The sequence below is a fragment of the Crassostrea angulata genome, chromosome 3 (assembly GCF_025612915.1).
Source record: "Crassostrea angulata isolate pt1a10 chromosome 3, ASM2561291v2, whole genome shotgun sequence".
NCBI lineage: Eukaryota > Metazoa > Mollusca > Bivalvia > Ostreida > Ostreidae > Magallana > Magallana angulata.
In genome coordinates this window covers 16,141,869-16,165,000 of record NC_069113.1, presented here as the reverse complement: position 1 = coordinate 16,165,000, position 23,132 = coordinate 16,141,869, and the positions used below count along the sequence as shown (strand labels likewise).

The window sequence follows — 23,132 nt, the reverse complement described above, 5'->3', positions numbered from 1 at the left end:
TTCTTAACAAAATGTGTTAGTCACGTGTTTTAGCGGCTAGTATTGTCACATCATGAAATAAATTAGTTTTATAATGAGCAGTGGTATTTGTGGTAAGCGCCAGGTGATGGTGAAATTTTAGTTCAAAAATTAAATTATCAGTAGTTGGCAAAATTAACAGTAAGGACCACTTCACGTGTTGGTAAATGTCCTGTAGTCGAAATTATAAGGATTTATTTACGATAGCAATTAACATACTAATAATTGTATTTTGCATTTTATGTTTTGGTTGTCTGATTCTAGTTTTACTCAAAGACATTTGTGTTTGATTGGTGTACTATTTGTTATATTTACCAGTAAAGTCGCTTCTGTAACCTACCCTGGCAACAAGTTAATTTACCGAGTTTTTACCGAATTTCCCAGTTTTTCTTATGATATTTGATTAGAGATAACTTATGGTCTTAGATAAATATGTTCTCCCCTTTTATTCAACTTGTAAATATGCTCTCATTCTATTTAATTCTATGTGAAATATCTAACAATTTTGCTGTTAAAAAAGTACTATTACATCTAATATGCAATAGACCTGTTTTTTATCTCTTTAAAAATCTTAGTCTCCTCCTTTCATAAACTTTTACATGTGTGTACTCCCCGTCAAAACAGACTTTTCCCTCAATAAACGCTCATCCGGTTATAATTTACAGATCTGTATCTACTCATTTTGTGTGTTCTAGCTGGGACCGGCGATCTGTCATGGCGAATTTTATACCTACAGTTGATGATTCCACACCGATTGACTCGCCTTGTTCGGTCGAACACGGACAGTTTTTAGATCGTCTGGGAATATTTTTTTTCCACGGACACGTTTTATTTACTTTCTGTCACTTTTAGTAAATAATTGCCACAACAATAATTTTCCGCCCTTTCGGTTACATTATAAAACTTAACTATCTTGTCATCGAGCTATAGCCATCATACAAATGTAACATAAATATTCTACGGCCAGACGACGTTTAATGCAGTGGAATCAGTACAATATGTAATTGGTCACGTGACATGACTGTCCAGGGATGACCTATGTATACAAACTGTGGGTGGTGCTAGTACATGTATCTGAACGACTTATCTCTTTTCGGCAATCAGATATTTTTTTTGTACTGTGCAATCGTTGAGATTCCTTTTTTATAGCAAAACGTATGTTAAAATATAGGGATCCAAAAATATTGTACAAGTGAATCAATTCTTTTTTCTATTTTGATTTCTTTAAAGATGTTAAAAAATAATGTCTGATCTTACCGTGCCATGCTGAAACATAATACACTCAACTCCTCACCATTATCAAATGTTGAAGCTGTAAAGAAAAGGAAATATATCATAATTTTTCATTCAACATTAGTTTTATTAAGTCAAATTACCCTTGTTATACTTTTTTTGTAAAATGAAAATTAACTTCGGAGTGTTTGCCCTTTCGATTATTGAAATTTTTCCATTTATTCAATAAAGTAATGAACCGGTTGTCAGCGCAACTATTCTGAAAATGCTACACAGAATTTCGTGTAGGAAATTATCACATTTCGTAAATGTGCGTAGAATCAGTAATTTCTTATATCATATTTTACCCATGTAGAACCATTTTGAAACTAGAATTTTGGCCATATTCTGAATAAAGTAGTGAACAGTTTGTAAGCAAACCTCACCTGAAACCGCTGCACAGAATTTCTTGAAAATTGTAGTTAATTTAGACACAACTGGTAGATGTGCTGTTTTATGCGATTCCATTATCATTCAAGACCTATAAAACTAAGGAATCTAGCCCCCTAACCCTTAAATAAAGTGGAATTCTAAGAAACATTTTAATGACACGATTTGTAGATGTGTATATTTACAGAAAATTTTATTCGATTATTTTTAGAAAAAATGATAATTTTTAAACAAACAAGTGTAGCCAATATTAACTATTTTACCAAAAAAAATACGTAACTCCTTTTAAACGCCTTAATGGAATTTCAAGATTTCTGGTAATGTATGTCACAAACAGTTTAGGTGATTATTACCAGAAAAATCTTACTAGTATTCCATTAATTTTAGGGAATATAGTCTTTTTAAACAAAGAGATAAAGCGAGTATTTAATAAAGTACTAAAATAATTTGTCACTTCAACACCTCTAAAACTCCTAAATTGAAATTAATAGGACTTTGTAGGTAATTAGGACATTTGTTTTAACCAGAAAATTCACTTTCTATTTATTTTCTTGAAAATTTTGCTCTTTTTAACACAGAAGTCTGGGCAGTATTAAATTAGTACTAAAAAATGTATGCGCAACACCAATGTTTTTTTGTAGAAATTTTGACTTTTACGAACTTAAAATTCTGTTGTTGTAAAAAATTTTTGAATTGCATATTTGCAGAAGGATTTTTAGGGAGTTAAGCCCCTTTTAGTTTTTTTGGTCTATTTAACACGCACCCTACCATTCATAATATCGAGCTTTATCAAGTAATTTGGGAGTGTATGAGTAAGTTTGCTCACTTTTTCTTTCATTAAAGTAAAGTATGACTTTTTGTTATTCTAAAGCAATCTTCTTAAAATTGATTTCAGTTTCAAGGAAAGCTTATATGTTAGACTTTTATTTTCAATTTTATAAATATGCTAATCCGGCGATGATTTTTTTCCTCCAGTCTTTTGATAGATAATGTTGTGTATCAAAAGTGTATTAAAATTAATAAAAGAACACCTAGTCTATAATTGATCCGTCATTAGTTAAAAGTTCAATAGATCGAATTATTTTTTTTATTAATGGCGTCATCAAAAATTGAAATACTTTATCTTCTTAAATTCGGAAAAAATGAGTGTCGATTAAACAATGTTTACAATGCATTATTTTTCAGCCATACCTACGATTTGATGACATTTTTTACACAAATTTGTCCGTAGAACATACCTGTAGACATTGTTTGATATTAACAAATCAATTTTCTCTGAATTCTAAAGAGGGTGCTAAAATTCTAAGACTTAAAAAATCCATTAACCTTTTCCAAGTGTAACTTTTAAAGTTGGAGATATATATAGTTTGACATACATATGTCTGAAGATTAATGAAATGTAGACATTGTTTGATTTAAACTTATTTCTCTCTGAATTCCAGTGGATCATCCATTTTTTTAAATAAATCATAAGACCGCTCGTTGCATCTGTTAAAGAGTTTAAAATCTGTATTTATACGTCTCAGTTGTTAGATTGTTGTAAATGTTATAAATTTTTTAAAAAGACGCCGTGTTTTACACAATTATGATATTTCATTAAATGGAAGAGATAAACTTTAAAAAAATCCAAGTAAATTCTTTAAACTTGTTGAGTTTCAACGAAGGTTTTAAGAACATATAAAATTGCGTCATACACAATGCTTCGTCTTTCCTGTTAACCCATATGCAAGTAAGCATAATAATTCTTTAAGTACAAGATCTTCATTTGATAATTTCATTTTACTTAATTAGATTTATAACGTAAAGAACTATGGGTGCAGTGCAGGCACATGGTGCCGAGCCGTTTTATGTTGCGGAGAAGAAAAGGCCCACTGACTGCCCACGCAATTTCACATGGGGGTCGTCTATGTTAGTTCATTGAAAACTTCCCTTTCCCCTATTAATCCTACGACACACCCAGCCACCCACCCTTCCTCTCTCTCTCTCTCTCTCTCTCGTCACAATTATCGTACTGAATTACAATATACAACAATTCTCTAGAATAATATTTCAATTGGTATTTTATGAATATTTTATGAATATAGATCAGATAAATGTTAATAAACAGGCGTCCTATGGACGGTATTTTAAAATTCCTAAATATATGCTTCTGTTGATTCTCATTATTTACTTAAACAACGATTCTGCTTTTCACTTCATCACCAACAATGGTGAGAACAAAACTATAAATGTGTCGCGATAAGCATTTAGCATCTGCCTTCCTTGTTATATCGTACCAATTTGTATTTCAGTGAAAGTAATTAACGTTGGATCTTGATTTTAAAGTAATTCCTAGGAATAATAGTAGATTTTGAAATTTAGATGAGAAAAATTAAACATATGTTTTCCCATACAATACTATAATTTCTTTTCAATTTTCAAGACCACTATAAAGACACATCACACATGCTGATGTACCAATTATAATAATGAAAACAGAAATGGCTGCCAAGCATTTGTTTTTCATTTAAGACCATGAAAGACACACTTCGTTGACTCGCTATTAAAAAGAGACGCTGTTACGATAATTAAGCAAATCAGCCAAGTACGAAAATAAGCAAACAGATGCTATTTTATAATTTGCACAAAGAATATTTTAAGAAATAGCTATCTCTTCTTATTCAAAGGAATCCATGGTTGCTGTTTTCGGTGTCCCTAGTTTCTGCTATTCCAGTTTTCTCCCTACGGGAGTTTTGAAAATCTTTTCCAGAAAAGATATTTCAAGAATAGAATCGATCACATGATACCTATTAAACAATTCTTCAACTCGTAAAATATGTGTTCAGACGTTAAATTTAATTCCGATTTTTTTTTTGCTCGTAAAACAGCAAGGTAATAGTAAATCCAAACACTAACAACCCCTTGGAACTGTAATTAAGCAAGCATATTTTTAGTAAATTAAAAACTGCGGCAGTTGAAAAGAAATATATATGGTATTTTATCAGCAAAACCGCGAACTCTGAGCATACCTGTGTCATAATCCATGTACGTATTAACTTGAGGTTTATCAAAGAAAGTTCAGTTTTAAAAAGCATTTTGCATCTTGTATATTGATGATTATCATGTGAGACATGGAGTAATTACGTATTTTACATATAGGTTTAATGCATAGTGTAAATAAGAGGCTTTCATGTATATCTCGTGAAGGAGATTATCTTTGATCGCAAATTAACAACTTTAATGAAAAGGTCTATTTATACTATCTTGAAATACAAAAATACATTATATCTAAACGATTTTGAATGTAACTTTATTTTTCTCAATTATCATTGCTTTCAGGTATGCGCGTTCAATATGAGCGCTAAATGGTTACAATTAGTAAAACGTCATATTCTTGACATTGGTATTTGATTTTTATGACCTTGGAGTATTATTTCATGACCTTAGTGATAGAATGTTTTACTGCTTTATAGCTAGAGATTGATGAAAAAATAGCGAATTATCGGCATGTGCAGATTAACACAAACATGGAGATGAATTGAATGTTGACTTTAATGGGCGTTTTCTATTGTATGATGACATTTGTTCGACAAACTTTCATTTTGTACAATATGCTATGATGAATTAAAGCCTATAAGTGAGTACATTTGATATCCAAATCACTATTATTTTATTTTAAAAAAAAAACAGTTGAAACATCTCGATAAAACCATTTAAACAAACTGGTTCTAAAATTTTTCTAAATTACTTTTAAAGATTCTCTTTACAATAACAATGTGCTAACATAGACACATAAAAAAACTAGAACTAAAAACACTTGTCTAAAAATATTCCATAATGTTTCGATTGAAACAAATTATCCCCAAGACCAACTTGTGACAGTTGAAACGTACAGGGTGTACGTAAAACACTTGAGTGATGGAATTCATACTAGGAGCTGTAGGCTATAGAATTCCGCCAAGGTTTGGCATTCTCTCCTTAACACTTTAACTAAGTAGCTCACATCTTAGCCAATTAAGCAGATTTATCAAATCTATGTTTAAACGTTTGCTTCTGGTAGTTCTAACAAGGTACTCCGTGTAGCAAAAAGCAAAAACCTTTTCATTGTAATCATATTTCATTCAATTTACTTCGGAATTTCATTTACAGCAAATCTTCTTTTTACAACCTCTGAATGTTGACGGAATATTTGTACTGCTAAATATTTTCTTGATTAATAGACGTGGTTCTCTGAAAGTACTGGCATCAATGAAATTTTGCTCTTTTAACGTCTTTTGAAAAAATTTGAAAGACATTTTCGTCCTTGATCTTTTAGTTCATCATCTCCTTTGCGTGGAATCGACGATGGCCATTATTTAGTTTCTTTTGGTGTATGAAATATGGAAAGAGTTGAAAATTTTATTCAACACATTAATATTATTGAACTATCGTTTCATTTTCATGAAAAGAGTTAAACATTTTATTAAACACTTTATTATTTTTGAACTTTCAAAATCTCATATTAAGTACAGATCTAAATTACTTTGTTTTTCTCGGTGCGAAAATACTTTATCATTAACTTAGACCGATCTCCAATTACATGTATGAAAATTTTGAAATAAAGTATTTAATGAATGTAATTTAGATTAACGAAACACACATAAAATTCAACAAAAAAATTTAAAGGTCAATGACAAAGATGAGATTTTTTTTAAAGTATAAATAATTTCAGTTTGTATTAAAATGCCATGTCAGCTTTTATTGGTACATTAGAATTATAAAGGATTGTTTTCAGTACCTAGTACCTGTGCATCTTTATTTTTTTTGTATACAAATGTATATATGATTTGATGTAACACAAAAAATCAGTAGTAAAAATTTAATTTCATTTTATATATTAGAAAGCACGATCGACGTACATTTATAGTATTATCTATTCAACTAATAAACAATGAATATTTACCTTTTTATCTGATGTATTAGATTTGGTAATTTCTTAACCATAAACTAGGTTTAGGTTTCTTGTTTTCTTATGTTTTTAATGGGGGGGGGGGGGTGATTGTCTGTTATTTTCCGAACAAAGAAGTGGTGCACTGGTTGACATGTTTTTTTCAACCACCAGGGATTTTGAGTTGGATTCTAAAAAAAATGTTTCAAATAATAACTCTTAAACGAAAGGAAACAACAATACAAAAACGATTTTTAACAAAAAAAAAAAACAAAACTAAAACAATTTGGATCATTGACGTAAGCATGCTTTCTTAAAACCATATTCTAAAAATGTTTTTAAAAGTTCTTGTGCTTTACAGTAATGCTATAATTTAGTTCATTGTTATTTTGAAAGTCTAGTTATGTTTGAGTTTTAAGCATCAATCATAAGAATAAATATGACATTCTAATACTTATGATTATATATATATTTATCATCATCTGACCTGTTTCAGGTGGTCTTTTGGTGTCCTTCTTTTCGAAATTGTCACTCTTGGAGGAACGCCATACCCAACTATCGACACACGAGATTTGCTGCGAGAACTTGAAAATGGATACCGAATGGAAAAACCAGAAAACTGTTCGGAAGAAATGTAAGTTGCATATTATTTTTTATGTAAACAAAAGAACATCAATAACACCACATTTTAAATTAATAAAAAAATTTAAACAGTTAAGGAAGCGAAATGGTCAACAAAATTCAGTTGTAACAACTGTTGTAAAATTAGCATTGATATGCAAGATCTGAAATTCAATATTATATTCAGTACAGGACTTATTACTCGATATTCATGAAGAAAAAAATCAATCAAAGTTAGCAATGTGTACGTAAACAGTAAAAGTACATGCCGTTTAAGGGTTGCAGTAGTTTTATATGTAGTATGTACGAAGCTCTGTTGGCAGACCTACGTGAGCAAAGCATGGGTTCAAACAAGTTGACAAGTGACTTCATAACTTAAAAATGTGAAGAAGTATTAATATTCGACAAAGCGCATGCCTCAAATGGTACCAGATGCAAATGTGGGAGACAAGACGTTGCTTACTATAATTTTACGTTTGTATTCCGATAGGAATTTAAGTTGCAAATGTCACTCACTGAATTATCACATGTTTTTCAACAAACAAACACATATGTAAGGATGCAATGAAATCTCACTTGCTACCAAACCCATATACTTTAAAATAACTGTAACATTATGATATTATAATTTATGGAAACACATATACAATGGTACATAGCTCTTATGAATCATTCCGATTTTTTATACTTGCCCATTTAGGAATGGTAACACATGAGAAGTGTTACTTATTCCTGTATTTGTAAACATAATAAAGTACATCATGAATTTCGGGAAATAGTTTAATTTTTCTCGACACCATTCTCTTCTCTCTTGGCCATGACATCGGCAGTCAATGTGACTTAAAGGGCATTGCTTTATTTTGATTCTTTTTTTCAAAGCCGGATATGCAAACCTATGTATGTCGTAATTTGTATTGAGAAACTACATGTAACTAAAGTATTGATTCCAATACACTCTTATTGTATAAACGTACAATTAGGGTGGACACAAATTCTAAACATTAGATCACAATCTCCCTTAAAATCAATATGTATTTGTCTTTTCTTTACCAAACATTAAAGAGGGGCACGGTGTTTATAAGGGCAAAATTTATATCCCTTTGATCTTGAAAATGAAAAACATCCTATGTCTCGAGCTCACAGAAACAGGGTTAATCCACTGCACAAGTGGAAAAGTTACTGGGTATTATATTTCAGTCAGTCAATTAATCATTCAAATTATAAAATGTTTAATATATTTGATTTATCAGATGATGATCGCATCCAAATGAAAAAAATGTAATAGAAAATGCCTGTCTTACCTTAATTTCGACTGGAAATTATAACGTACGTTGAAAAGCGTGTTGAATTTGTGATTATGATTTTTTTTTATGTCAAAATATGTAATGTTGTACATCAAACCTCTCAAAACAAAAAAAAAATATTATTATCACTATACTTTATCATCTAAGGAAGAAATGCACGTGTCTGAGTTCTACATGAGTTTAAGGAAATATTAGGATCCTCAAAACTTTCATAGACATTTTTTGTTATGGTGTCTTTAATATGATTGAGAGATAGTCTTTGGGAATCAACTGCCTGTCTTTAAAAAAAAGATACTATTGCGTAGTTGGAAGGACCATTTAAATAATTTTTATTTTGCTAACTTCATCTCAATTAGGTCAGAAATAATCTATAATAACAATTTTTTTTTGCTTTTGTTTTTGGTGTATAATTCACTCTAAGGTGTGGCATTGATGTCAAACTGTTTGATTCATTGCTTCAAGATCAGACATTTTCTCTGCGAGTCTTAGGGCGGAAGACGCCACATTGGCATGGATTCTTTGCAAAATTACCAAAGGAATCACGCAAATGGCTCCAATTAATTTGCAAAAAAAGGATTGTCCATATCGAGACGTACATGTTGTGTTCAAATTTATTTCTTTACAACTCAATTAGTCATGATCGTACGTCGTTTACTGAACCAAACACGTATCAAATTTTATTTTGACAGTTTGTGAGGCTGGGTAAGAATAAAGAAAAATATTTATGATGCTGATAAATTACATATTAATTATGGGGCTATTACTTTACTACTGTGTATTTGATGCATAGTAAAGATTCAACAGTTAGTAATTACTATTCGAATGCGCATTTCTGGTTTAAAACCATATTAACAAGAGCTTGGACTTCGTGTAGTTGTGTCAGGCAGCAATTTGAAGTAGGCCTGTCTCTTTCATTGTCAACCACTCAGCCATGGCTCCCTGAAATCAATAAGATTTGTCTGGCTTTTGAGCTAAGACTACGCAACCGGTGTATGTTTTGCCTAAAACCGCGTAATTTTTAACTTGTTTTAACGCAAGAAATAGATAGCTACGTCCAACCGAAAGTCCAAAGTCTTGTTAAAATGGTTCTATTTTGTATCAGCAGTATATGATAATGAAATGTTAACTTTGTACAAAGAAAATATCAATAACAACCTAGCTGAATTCTTAGTTTTCATAAGTTCATCATTGGGTTTATTTGATATTGAAGTCAACTTTAAATTTATATCTGCATCATGATGTTTACTTCATTTAAAATTCATTCTTTTTTTACAAGAACAACCTACATTATATTTTATATACTTTAGTGCATCATTAGATGAAAAGATACACCTTCAGGTTTAGAATTGTTTGTAAAATTGGTTATATCAGGGATTTTTACGTTTGAAAGACAGCTTACACGACAAATTTTTGGACTCGGTTTTTATACTGTGAATATAATGAATAAAAGTTAATATTAGCACATTTTTTTTACAACTAAATGATCATATTAGCCAATAAAACCGGTTATGATAAATTTGATCTGGATTTCAAATGCTTTAGATGAATTAGAAATTATTGAAAATATCATTATGTTTCAATATTTATAAAACTAAGAAATTATTATTTTTAATTTAACTTTAACTCATTTCGATGTTATTCGTGGTGGCCGATTAGTGGATTTAGACCTTAGATATCTATTACCAGTATAGAATAATCAAATGTATACAGTGCATAATTCATCCAGATGATATTTGCTGATAACAAAGCGATTTGCGGGTTTTTTTTTCTGGCTCAAATAATTGGCATTTTTAAAGATCACCCCTTGTTATGAAATCAATGATTATACATAAATGTTTTAGATTTTATTTCACTAACTTATCGACTCCACCCCAAATTTCAAAAGATCCGAAAAATTTGTTTTTAAAGTCCGTAATTATAAAATTTTTAAAATTACTTAATCCACAACACCATTTATTAAAAGGGCGATGATTAAATGACTACGAAGTTGTCCAAAATTTAAAATCATGGATAGATTTCGATTGGAATAGTGTTTTGGAGTGGAGTTATTTCTTCGTACCAGAAAGGTCGAGGCGATCTTTGGTCTTAGATTCATATTAATGTCATATCAAGTCAAATTGGTATCGGTTAAAAAAATAAAAGAATGTTTTAATGTTTTTTGGTAATTATTTAGCAGACTGTTTGAAGTATATATGCGTGCAGTGAAAATACAAATCAAAAGCCCCAACTGAATCGCGTCTTTCTGTAGTTTACTCTGATAGCGACTTTATTCAAAATTTGGAACAGTTTCACACCAAGTGAACTTACTTCTTTGAACTAGTTTGTCTTCTAAAGCGCTGCTCCATTTTAAGATTAACTGTAGGCAAATGAGTATTGAAAGTCTTATGAATGCAACAATGCATCGGCTTCCGCGCGGAGTGTAACCATTTAAACTACTACTTATAGCCAAGTTGTTAATTTTTGGAAATGAATGACTCTCGAAAATTGTTATCTCTTTCCCTATAATTAGTTGTCTGCAATTTGTGTCTGGAGAACAAAAGTCAAACGAAATCTTAAACAAATATTAGCTCAACGTTAATAATTCTGCAACATTTGTTGTTTGCATATCGCGAATGAGTTGATCCTGGAGATAGTTGACTTTTAGAAAGGGGCGGGGCTGGTCAACAAGGCACGGGAGAGTTTGAGTAGGGTGTTACATTCTCACGTAATAGCTTCAGGTTAAGCACAATGGAGTAGATCTCAGACGCGAGCTGTTTAGAGAATGATTTTTCATTACGAAATAAATTCGAGTAATCTAAAGCACACATATTTTTTCCTTTAAAAAAAAGAACAAATCAAGGCTCTTCATTATCAAGAAGATAGAGTACATTCGGGAAAATCCTCACCTGAGTCCTACATTTTTAATCTAATTACTGTGTTTTCGCTTTGTTTGATATTTGCTACACAGATTTGCAAACGTAGTCAAGAATTATCCAAAAGTGCTCAAGACTAATTCACATTTAACTCTATCATGATTCAAAAATTAAAGGAAACCAGCGGCCATTAAGTGTCTCAGCATATTTTGTTAACACCAAATAGATACAAAATTCAACGTTTATTAAAATTGAATAATGTCAGTATATGCTTCAAAAGAAATTCCTTTTAGGAAGGAATGGATTGCAAATGACAAACATTTGTTGCTTTCAAATACAGGATGGAGGTATAGAATAAGTGATTTTCGGAAAACAAAAGATGGATCTCGAAGCCTGTCGGCGAGACAAAAATAACAAATTTCTTATTCAATAACCCCGTATGATACGTGCAGCAATTTTCTTTGACGACAACGACAACACAAAGTTGTTTAAGAATCAGTTCATGTATCTTTTCGTACATGTCTCTTACGATTTCTTTACGTTTTGGTCTCCTTTGACGCAAACGGTTGTGTACGTTGCAAATATCTTTGAAACACTTTTGTAATTAGCCATTTTATTATCATGGCTTGTTTAAGGTTTTAATGCATTGTAACATATTCATTTAACAAGGCAATATATTTATACATATTGATCTCGTGGTTTGATTTCTTAAAATTTCTTAACCCTTTCGTCTGAAAAAATGCAAATGTAAAAATTTCTTGATAGTACAATACAATTAAAGGACGCTCAATTCATGTATGCAAATTATTGTTTTATAAGTTCCTTACGTATTGAAGTTCTTCACGCAACCAACTCTTTAATCGCATATGTTGTTTCTTTTTCTAATTGCTTCAGATTCTGTTTTAAAACACAACTCACGTAAAGTCAGATTTCCTGTCTTGACTTTTGGGCGCTGCGTCCAATTAATCAGTTTCAACTCGATCGTAATAAATGAGGAGTAAACAAAAAGGATGAATAAATAAACAACAAAATTTTGTGCCAACTCATGTCAATATCACTGACACATTCCAGGAAGAAGTAGTTTATTTCAATAGTTGTGAGATTAGTATGACACCACAGTGTCATCGGGTACACGTTTGAAGCATCTTTTATTCAAATTCTATAATTCATTACCTACTAGGATTGTATAGTTTCATGTAAGCCTCAAGAGCATCGATATAGTTTATAGTATAGGGTATAAAGCCATTATATGGCGGTAAAGGGTATTCGAATGGGGAACCCAAATCCATATAAGGAATCATATTAGCATTTAGTATCAACCGATAATGTCACTGTTTGGTTATAGATTAAAACACTCTAATATACCATTGCAGTGTTTGAAAGGTACATCCCTGTTCGAACAGCAAAATATTTAATTCTAGGTGTCGGCACAAAATCTCGATGCATCAGTATTGAGCTGATATAATTAATGCACAGAAGATGTAATATAAACCTTTGGATCAGGACGCAGCTGTTTGAACTAATTTTCTAAATTATGCACAGAGTAATAAATTGTACAAAACATTGTTTTCTTTGGCATATGAATTTTGATTCCCAAATTTATGGTGTTTGAAATGACAATCATTCACTATGTCTTTTAATGAAAACACATTATGCATTTATTTGCAATTGTTTCAAAGGAAAGGCCGCGTGATTCAAAGTGATACCGCAATGTACTAATTACCAACCAAATCTCTTTTGTCCCGATTCCGTTTTTCTGCCACCGAAAGTTAAATGTTTGTAAAGTGTCACCAAATGTCTTGTTTATAACCAGTTGTTTGGTTTCTCGTTATTCACTGCGAAGCTATGAAACCAACTTCAATATATAAACCGCTGATTACAGTGCTCCTGGAATGACATAATACCAACATAATATCAACATGCGTAAGGCAGGGGAGGAAAAATCAAATTAACTGCAGCAGAAATTTAATCAGGCGATGGAACAACAATTAATTCTTTGAAAGAATTAAAAATGCAGTAGCTGAGGTTTTCAATAGACTCATTTATGTTCTGACCACAAAATAGAAAACATGGCGCAGCACATTAGAACATATACAAAATTACACAACTTTCTACTTTTAATCTGACATAAAGAGAGGAAAAACTTGATATCAATCTAAAATTTTGATTGACATGTCGTTTATTCAATTTAATTTCTTTTTTTTAAAAATGTTATATAAAGAACGCATTGTTAAACAGAACTAAGAAACATTTCTTTGAAAAAAAAAATCGAGCTAAAAGTTTGACTTATTGCTTTGTATCATATAATCCTTATTTATAAGGTGGGTGGTAATGGATAAGAACAATTTTCTGGTTCCTTCCTGAAAATTTTTTGACCGTTTTATTGACATCTTGTTGTTTATAATGATGAATGTCTGTTTCAAATTTTCTCTGTCTGTGTCATAAACATAAATTCGACAGAAGTGAGTAGGACAAAGTGCATTTAACATTTGATGAGGAGACTCATGTAACACGCCGAGAATCTGGTTGATTTCTGCCTGGACGATACATCAAAGGGCCGCAGCCACGTGTAAAAGGTTCTTTCTTGCTCATAGACAGGGAGGCTTAACATTTAATTCTTTCTAATTAACTTCCGGCCAACTGGTACAAAATTGCGACAGTCACAAACTCCCTGGCATCAATAACATCGAGATTACATTGTTTTTCTGATGCGAATTTTTCCAGACAAAACGTAATTGTACTGATAAATACTATGTACTTTCATTAAATGGAATTCAGGAAAACATTACCTGTTTTTGACCTAGTAGTTGCAATCTATCTCTATGGCTTTTAGGCAAATTAGAAGTTGCCTTTTTTTAATGGTCGATATAAATTTTAATAATTTCTTTGAATTCGGCAGCATCAAAAATTGCATACTATGTAGAATTTTCTAAAACTCCATTGTTCTAACTAGTTATTCGTACGGTGCCCCGGTGTAGTGATACATTGGCAGAAATGAAGGGTGTGATGAGGCCGGTCTACAGGTGCGCGAAAACAAGAATGTGATAAACTATTTTGTCTGTCGGTTCATGCCTTGTTAAGGTGAACTTGTAACAAAGGAGGCGATTTCTGATAAATGTCATCTGACAAGTCTTTTTAATTTTCAACTGACCGCAAAGGATGACCATGAGGGGCATTGTAGAATAAAGTGTCAGCTACCCCCATGTATATAATTACAATCAACCCGAACCCCAACCAATCGGCAGAAATAGATTGCTAAATAGTATGTAAATGATAAGTTTTTCACGGACACCCTACAATTTATGAAATTCCTTCCATGATTTATATAACGTTGCTCTGCGTTAAAATGACCGTGTATTTCACTGAATTTTACGAAAATTTCAAAAACCGCAAACATTCTTGTAAACTTATTATGAGTAATGAATTTTTCATCTCATAATATGGATTCGTCACAATTGTTTCGTATTAAATATAACTAGTCATTTTTCAACAAATTTAAATGTATATTATCATATTTGGCAACAAAACTACATGGCATTTATTATAATCGTCAACCCCCCCTCTCTCTCTCTCTCTCTCTCTCTCTCTCTCTCTCCAATAATCGTCGCACCCGGTATACTACGATCCGGGGCTGCCCAGGTATACGTTATCAGTGCCAGATCTCAAACATCCGACACACACTAAGCCCGACACTTTCTCTCTGTCATGGCTCAGATTTCACCGTGGGTGGTTCTCGGATGGAATCCCGTCCCTGTAGAGTTTGACATCCCAAGAATAAACCATAGCCAGCATAACAAGACACCTCACCCGCTCCAAAATCAGATAAAATTATTACTTGAGTGTGAATCATTTATTTCTACATCGAATGCTAGAGTAAAATCGAAGAGAATTAAACAATTTACTTTAGGGTAATTTGACAAAAAGTACTACCAGTGGATGTACGTTTGTCCGTTAAAGTGTAATGCAATGTCCTTTAAATATAGGAATTCATGGGATCATATGAATGTAAGATCGAGTTTATAAATAATAATTTCAGTCTTTTCTCTCAATTTGTTTATAGGCCGATATTTATTGAATTCGGTTTTCTGAAGAGTTATTCAGGTAATCCGACCAATTTCAATTTATTCATATAATATCTTGAGAATATCTTGGTTTTTTAGGGGGTAGTTTTTCTCTTACATCTTACTCCGAAACGTCTATCAAAGAAAATCGAGCTTTAAATCCCTATCATCTTTCGATTTCAATGAATTAATAAATCACTTTAATCTGTTCTTCCTAATTACGATATTAAACTGCGATTTGGGGTAAAAACCATTTAGGTAAAACTATTTTTTTCCTTCTTTTAAAAAAAATCTTTTCAAAGAATCTATTTTACAATCAAGGCGAATCAGGTTTTTAAAAGATCTGGGTCCCTTATTACACTTCGCATTTTGCAGTTCATTCATTGATAGCTATCTGACATTTTCATCTTTGAAATGTCAATCAGAAAATTTATCGCATTTTCTCATCGTCGACCAGGTGTTTGAAATGAAACCATCAAAACACATTTTATAAAAAAAAATTGGTTGACGTTTAAAGTGACACTTCATTCAAAAAATTTTGTATTAAGTCTTTCCTGAACAGGAACTATATTTATTGATCACGAATACGTAGTATGAATATATATAACCGTAATATACTTTTTTAAAGGTATCAAGTCATGCATTCATGTTGGCGGGAAGATCCAAACAGACGACCAAGTTTCAGCAATTTACGACAAACTTTTGATACGATGTTGGAAAAAAGTTGCAGTGAACATTACTTGGATTTTGAACTTGACGATAGCAAAATTTACTATCATGTTCACGAAGAATTTGATAACAATACAGGAACGGGCAAGATTTCCTCTTCCGGTATACAACTCCAACTTTCAGGTCTTTTTGCAAAAACAAATCAACACGAAATATCAGAAGACAATAAAGTTTATGACGTCATAGAACACGTGGACGACGTCACTTGTCCAGACGCAGGAGAGGAAATGCTGGGAAACGACTGTTCTTGTTCCGAACCCTCGGGGGACAAGGATGAGGAACTTTCATCCAGGACAACTAGTGACACAGTTTCGCTTCCAAATAACAGAATGGTGACGTTTAGTAGGGATTCCTTGAAGACGTCTCCAGTTCGGAAAAGAATTCGTCAAGGATCACCCCACGTGAATAAAAAGAATTCCATTTTATCTTTTCAAACTACAGATGCAATGACAGACAAGTACGGATACGCTCCTCGCTTATGTAGACATAAACCTCTTACTTCAAATTCATCAAAATCCAGCAGTAATTCTAGCAGTCCCGAGCTCGAGCGAGTCCCAAGGAATAGCATACTAGACTGCGATGCTGACGAAAGTAGCATTGGAAGTTCTTGCTCGAAATGTTCCATGTCCTCAAATGGCGACGACGACGTATTCTACCCAAACAGTTACGGCGATCTTCACAGAGGACTACCCACTCCTTATAAACTCGTTCATAGGCCAAACCGGTACGGTCATAATGCCCGAAAAGGAATCACAGCTACCCCAAATCCGATTTTACCTGCAAATGAGGATATGCAAAATGATTCCGGTGTGTCCACATCCAGTGCTAGTGAACTGCGTTCCATAAATAACAGAATTTTCGTTTTTCCTCCGGACAGCAATCGCCTACGATGGACTAATGAAGGGCAAAGTATAACGGACAATTCCTCCTCGGTTTCGGACAGTGATACCAAAACCATTTCCCAGGACAATGGAATGTCGACGGACACCTGTGTCTGGGACAGCGATGAACAGACGCTCGATACATATGTCTAGACTCATTGGTGTCCAAAATGAATAAATGGCATTTTTCAATAAATCATAAATATGTTTTCAAACCCAAAATTTTATATTTTAAATTTTGTAAATTATTATTTACGTGGATTAAACGTTTGGCTATTTAAGCCAAGATCAGTCACATTGGATTTGTTTTAATTTGTAAAAATTTTTGTTATCTTTTTGCATGTTTATATATAATACTAAACGTGATCAAGTCAAGCAAGAATAGCTAACAAGTACCTAGAATAAATTAAGATTTATTTGCGCATGATAACACTTTCTAGATATTTCAAAATTAGCCGTTACACCTAGGAAAGCAGACATTGGAAGATCAAGTCAGCCTGGGGATTCGATTAGACCGTGTGTGATGACATCAATGATTTTAATGAAGAATTTGGGAAGTGAAATTTATATCTTGTCAAATTCAGAGTACCTCGGTTTCCTGCTTTTTGCATAGTGTGACATTTTGTCCACCAGTCGCAACATAGGGTTGGCTAGAATAAATCTAGAAATTGATCATTCGCAATAAAAGTCGGAAACGTGTTTGTTCAGATATTGGGGAATGTGCACGGTCTTTTGAACGATTTTACCTTTGTTTCCTTCCAAAGTCGCGGGAAAACTGATACGAAAAATTGTCGTATCATCTTGGATGGGCCAATCATCGTTTTTTACACATTGAAATATCAACACTTGTTGCATGTCATCAAATATAATTGGTCAGTTATTTTTCAGCACGCGGTAAAATATATGTATGAACCTAATTTTAAAATTATTTTAGAGTCTTTATCATAAACACGAAATAATCACCTATAGGTTTCATTGAGATTTGTTTTAGCGACGACACCCCATCCCCTTAGACTTGCAGGAAATAGGTAGTTGGTAGGGTAGGGATTGTTCAGATTTGCGTGCTAGCCGAGCCTTCACCTAGATTTCAATGATGTTGTTATTTTGTTTTGTTTTGGCGTGTCTAGTCGACAAAATAAATTCCTTAATTACTCTGTCGATAAAACAGATTCTTATTTGAAAATAAATCATATCTCTTTATTAAAGGTTGAACTTTTACTTCTAGCAAGTCATAAATGATTCCTGGTTAACCATCAATGATTTAAAAACTCAATTAAAATAAATAACCCCTGATTTAGTTATATATAGATTTAGGGTAGGGAGAAAATTTTTCCGTCTTGCTGAAAGAAAAAGAAAATTATGTCAAATTACGGGAAATAATCCTTTGTTTTCCTTACGTGATAAAACTTCTCTTACCAAGATCACTGCATATGAAAGTCAAGTTATAAGACACGTTTTCCGTGTTAATCTAATTTGAAAGCTGCCAAAACTAATTACTAACTGCAAAAGGATATGTTTTCTGGAATTAATGCTTTTATTACTCGTGTTAAGTTAATACAATCGCATCCCATGTCAATTAAGAAAGGTAATTTCTGAACGGTTGCTCGTTATTGAAATAAAAATTAAGTTCCCTTTAAATACAGCTCGATTGATCACACGAGCCCCCTTAAATGTATCTACTATGAAGTGTAGTTATATTATAAATATAGGGAAAATATGACAATATTTTATTTGATCTTGGGGATTTTTTCTCCTATCGATTTCGCAGCGTGATCAGTTGTCGTTTGGTCTAGATGACAAAAGGGACCAAAATGTTTAGAACTATTCGCTGCGTTTCTTCCATCATTTCAATCAACTTTGGAATGTTCTCTGAGTCTATTTTGTTTGGGAATATTTTACCCTAAATGCACTTTTGCGCTGTTCTTTTTCATAAAGTAATTTAAAACGCTGGTTGGTTTAACATCTGAGAATTCTCATCGCATTTCCTCTTATGTCAATAATAAATTGATTGAATTGAGACTGCGAAGTATAAAAATTTCTACCTTTAATTTTTGAAGAGGAGGTAAATTTTGACAGTAATGACCAAATCTGTTTTACGTAAAAAGTTGAGGAAACCCCTATATTTCACTATGTTTCCGAAACCTAATAATATCATCAATCCTGCTCTCTCTGCAATAACTTAGATAAACGCATATATATGAATAGCAGCGCATCAAATTATAATTAAAACCTTTCCAAATTTAAAAATGAATCAAATTGATTGTTTTGTTTTTTAGCCGTGAACTATAATTATAAAGATTTAAACCAAACTGTCATTCCCTAAATTGCACCAATAAATTGACAAAGACAATATAAACTTTAAATTTTTTAATATAAAAACAAACCCTTTGTGAAAAATCGTGAAACTAGACCCATTACATCTGTGTATGTATAGTGAGGTATTTACATACGGAGTCTTCTGCTTAATGCAGGGTCTAAGTTTACCTCAGCAGGTGCTGCCTGATTGCGCACAGTTCTTTTGAGCTTTTGAGGGGAGAGCAGTGAAGTCTATCTGTTGCCTCTGGGGGGTATAGTCCCCACCCCTTTCCCTCTGATCTACGTTTTCTATTGTTTTGTGTTTAATCTTTCTCTAGCTCAAGGTACACTCTGCTCTTTGATTTTCCCTCTGTGTTTCACAGGTGTTCATCGCTAATGTACATGGACCCATTAACCAAAACGTCATGGCGAAGTGTACCAACACCGGTGAAACAGAATCTTCTAATTAAATGATAAACACGGCAGAGCTAACAATCAATTTACTTTACCAATTTGCCGCTACCCGAAAGCCCTATTGTTGGTGTGTTTTGAAGAATGGTTTTATTGGTGGCATTTGCCTTGAACAGGTGCATTATTTGTAGAAAGAAGTAGGTAATGGTATGTTAAACTCGGGTTGTGATTTGTTTACAGTTGATGTTTATAGATTTCCCAGGTGTCCGAGAGTTTCTTATTCTCGTTTTTCTTTACATATCTCACTCTCTAATACATAGCCGGATTAACTTGTGAGGTTGACTTGCTAAACATGAATTAGATGCTTGGATAATGAGGGGAATGCAAATTGAGCTTCAGTTTAAACAACCCAATTTCTAAATGTCCAAAAAAAAAATCAACTCCGTGAGAAAATGAAGTGACAATCGGCATCTTATTTTTGTCAAAGTATCCTTTTTATTATAAGGCTTTGTCCAATGTAACATTAGAGTTAGCGAATTCTCATTATTTGTATATGAATTATAAACCACAAAATATAAACATTCCTCTAACCGCTGCAGGTGCTACGAAACTTGGAAAACCGATAAAAAGCAAATAAAATTGTTCAAAAGCTGACACTAAAGGAAATATGCTAACAGTTTACACAGCATAACAGCATATTTACACTCGTCCACATCGCGTTAAAAGAAAGCCTTCTATAAAGCCGAAACTGGCGCGTACCGCCATGAATGCCAGCGCTCTAAATCTCTACTTCCGGTTTACCAAAGAGATCTGTGTGGCGTCTTGGAGGATCTTTGATGCCCCTCGTTCTGACCACAAGGTGACTAGTGCCTAATCATCTCTGTAATACAGTGTAAAGGGCTTAATTGTGTTGGTGGGAGTTCAAATAAGCTTTAATATGTACTTGTATCTAATCGAGCGAAATAAACCCATGCACGTAAGCCAGATCTGACAGGGTCTGCTTGTGCGACGCCATTCAAACGTTAGTAAGTTCGGTCGTAATTGATCTTTACAAATTAGTGTTTAAGTAATAACGAACTAAAAGAAGGGTCTTAATTTTGCCCGCTTCTTCAATGAGGTCTATCCGCTTATCTCGCCAAAATGACCAAGAACCCACCAAATGGACGTGGTCAAAGTTTCTAACGCTGTAACGTGACTATTGTGTTTGGCCTCGTCTTTTGTGGCGGGGCTCTTGTTACCAATAGAGGACAAAGTTTCTGAGTTTCACATTTGACGTCCTTCCCCGGAAGATGACACCAATTTCGTCGTCTGGGATGGTATTAACCTTCACATCAACTTGGAGAATCGTTAAGCCAAAATCTCAGTACATTTTCAGAAATGTTAAAAAAAAACTTTCTATATTTGTTTCATATAAGGACTTTGAAATACAATGATCAATGCGTTCATTTTAAATACTAAACTTAAAATATACATTTACGACAACTCAATAGTGGGCGTAGATTTTTTGAAACGGTAATTGAGGATTGTGTTATGCAAAATGCCAGAGTTCCGAATTCTAGCAAATCTATTCCACGGCCTAATAAATCATGATTAGAAAAAAACTAAGAAGGGAAAGTTCACAACGTAAATATCTAATTGATTTGTTTGATTTATAGGACGTCTTATAAATATATTTTCACAAAGTCATGATACTAAAGTAGATTTCATTGCTAATTTTATATAGTCTTAAACCATAAAGACTATGTGGCATTGTGAAATGGAATTGAATAATGATAGAAATAAGTGATTTTTTCCTTAAAGGTCACAAAAATACCTATGACATCCGAAAATGAAACGTTCGATTGGTTGTCCAAAAGCAGATGTTCGGTTTTTTTTGGTGATACATGTATTTTTGACAATCTAGAGGGAAATCCTTGAAGAAAGCATTGAAAATCATTTGCATAATATTGGTAAACGATGTGCAATTTTTATAGAAAATGAAACAAAGTGAGAAGACATCAGACATATTTTAGGTTTCATGAATCCTCAATAACTTAAATTAACTTAAATTAACAATGGCGATATTATGACAATACAAAAAGTTAGGTGTGACAACCACAACCTAAATAAACCCCAGGGTATAATATGAAATTAACTACAACATATAACGCTTCATTATTTTCGTAACTCGAAAATTACACCCACCCACCCATCCCCCCCCCCCCCCAAAAAAAAAAGAAAGACTGCAAAATATATCTTTATAATGTATTTCTTGCCAATTTTTGACAGAAGTTCTATGACGTCATTGCCAACAGGTGCCTGATCCCCGCCTTCTACGTTTTTGTCAAGGAAATAAATGACCATGAACCAAAGCCTTACTGTGGAATGTATACCGCCATGATTAAAGATGTCGTCCTTTTAACGTGTGATTATTCCCTCTCTTTGACATCTGTTATTTCACGCCTTTTCTCTGCTTTTCCAAACTATATGAGCATACAAATACTAATTTCTATCAAAAAAGGCAAAGCCCTAATTTGTCGACTCCGGTTCTCGTGTTGCTCAGTGGGCATTTACCGTGTACTTTGGGGGGCTTTGATAAGGGGTTTATGGTAGTCAAAACCATTTAGCTCATCTAAACAATTCGTTTTATGTGTTTGTCATGATAATTACCAACACAGGTGTGAGGATTAAACACGAAATCCCAAATCCGGCATTTGGGAAATAATAATATCATAATTGCATATTCATAAATTGAGACCTTTTTTCATATCAAAGCACGGATATGTCCTTTCTAATTTCCTAACTTCCATCGTTTGACATAAAAACCAAACTTTGCCTATTCTCAACACATTTTATTCATAGACCTTCAAGTGTTCCGTTTTGAGCTCTTAATTTAGGTGTGACACCTAAATTAAGACAAGCTCTCAAAAGATCATGCACGTCTTTTCTCGCAGACAAGCTTTTGTCTATTTATTTTTTTCCCTTAATCTCATTATTTTCGTATTCAATTATCCACATTGAACCTTCTTTGTTTTGTGACTTGCAAATGCAAGACAGTTTTATGGTATAAAATTATTTAGACATTTGAAAGACGTACAATTTTGTTTGCATGTTTCTTTTTGAGGTAAAAAAAAAATGACGTCTCTCAAAGACAAATTAAGTGATACGACCAATAAATTCATCGCGGTCACGTGGTGAGGCTATTGCTACTTAGGTCATCTAAAAAACCAAATAAATCTTCTTTGATGTTTTTCATTTATATTTAAATCAATTTCACCCCCTATCTTGCCAGAAATTCCCAGTAATTTAGAAAGTCATAATTATATTACATTCGAAATGCGTGATTAATGGTTTGATAATGTTCACATACATATTTAGAATCAAATAGCTTAAAATGATCAAACAGTTTTTGT

General features: G+C 32.8%; 1 protein-coding gene across 1 annotated transcript in view; it reads left to right on the top strand.

Annotated features, from left to right (window-relative positions):
- LOC128176456 (uncharacterized) overlaps nt 1-17,331 on the top strand; it is a 51,295-nt gene extending 33,964 nt beyond the window's left edge. Inside the window, exons 23-24 of the mRNA XM_052842820.1 lie at nt 7,083-7,220; nt 16,053-17,331. Coding sequence (XP_052698780.1) covers nt 7,083-7,220; nt 16,053-17,187 — 1,273 coding nt within the window. The 3' untranslated portion in view covers nt 17,188-17,331. The remainder of the gene's footprint in view (nt 1-7,082; nt 7,221-16,052) is intronic.
- The last annotated feature ends 5,801 nt before the right edge of the window (nt 17,332-23,132 follow it).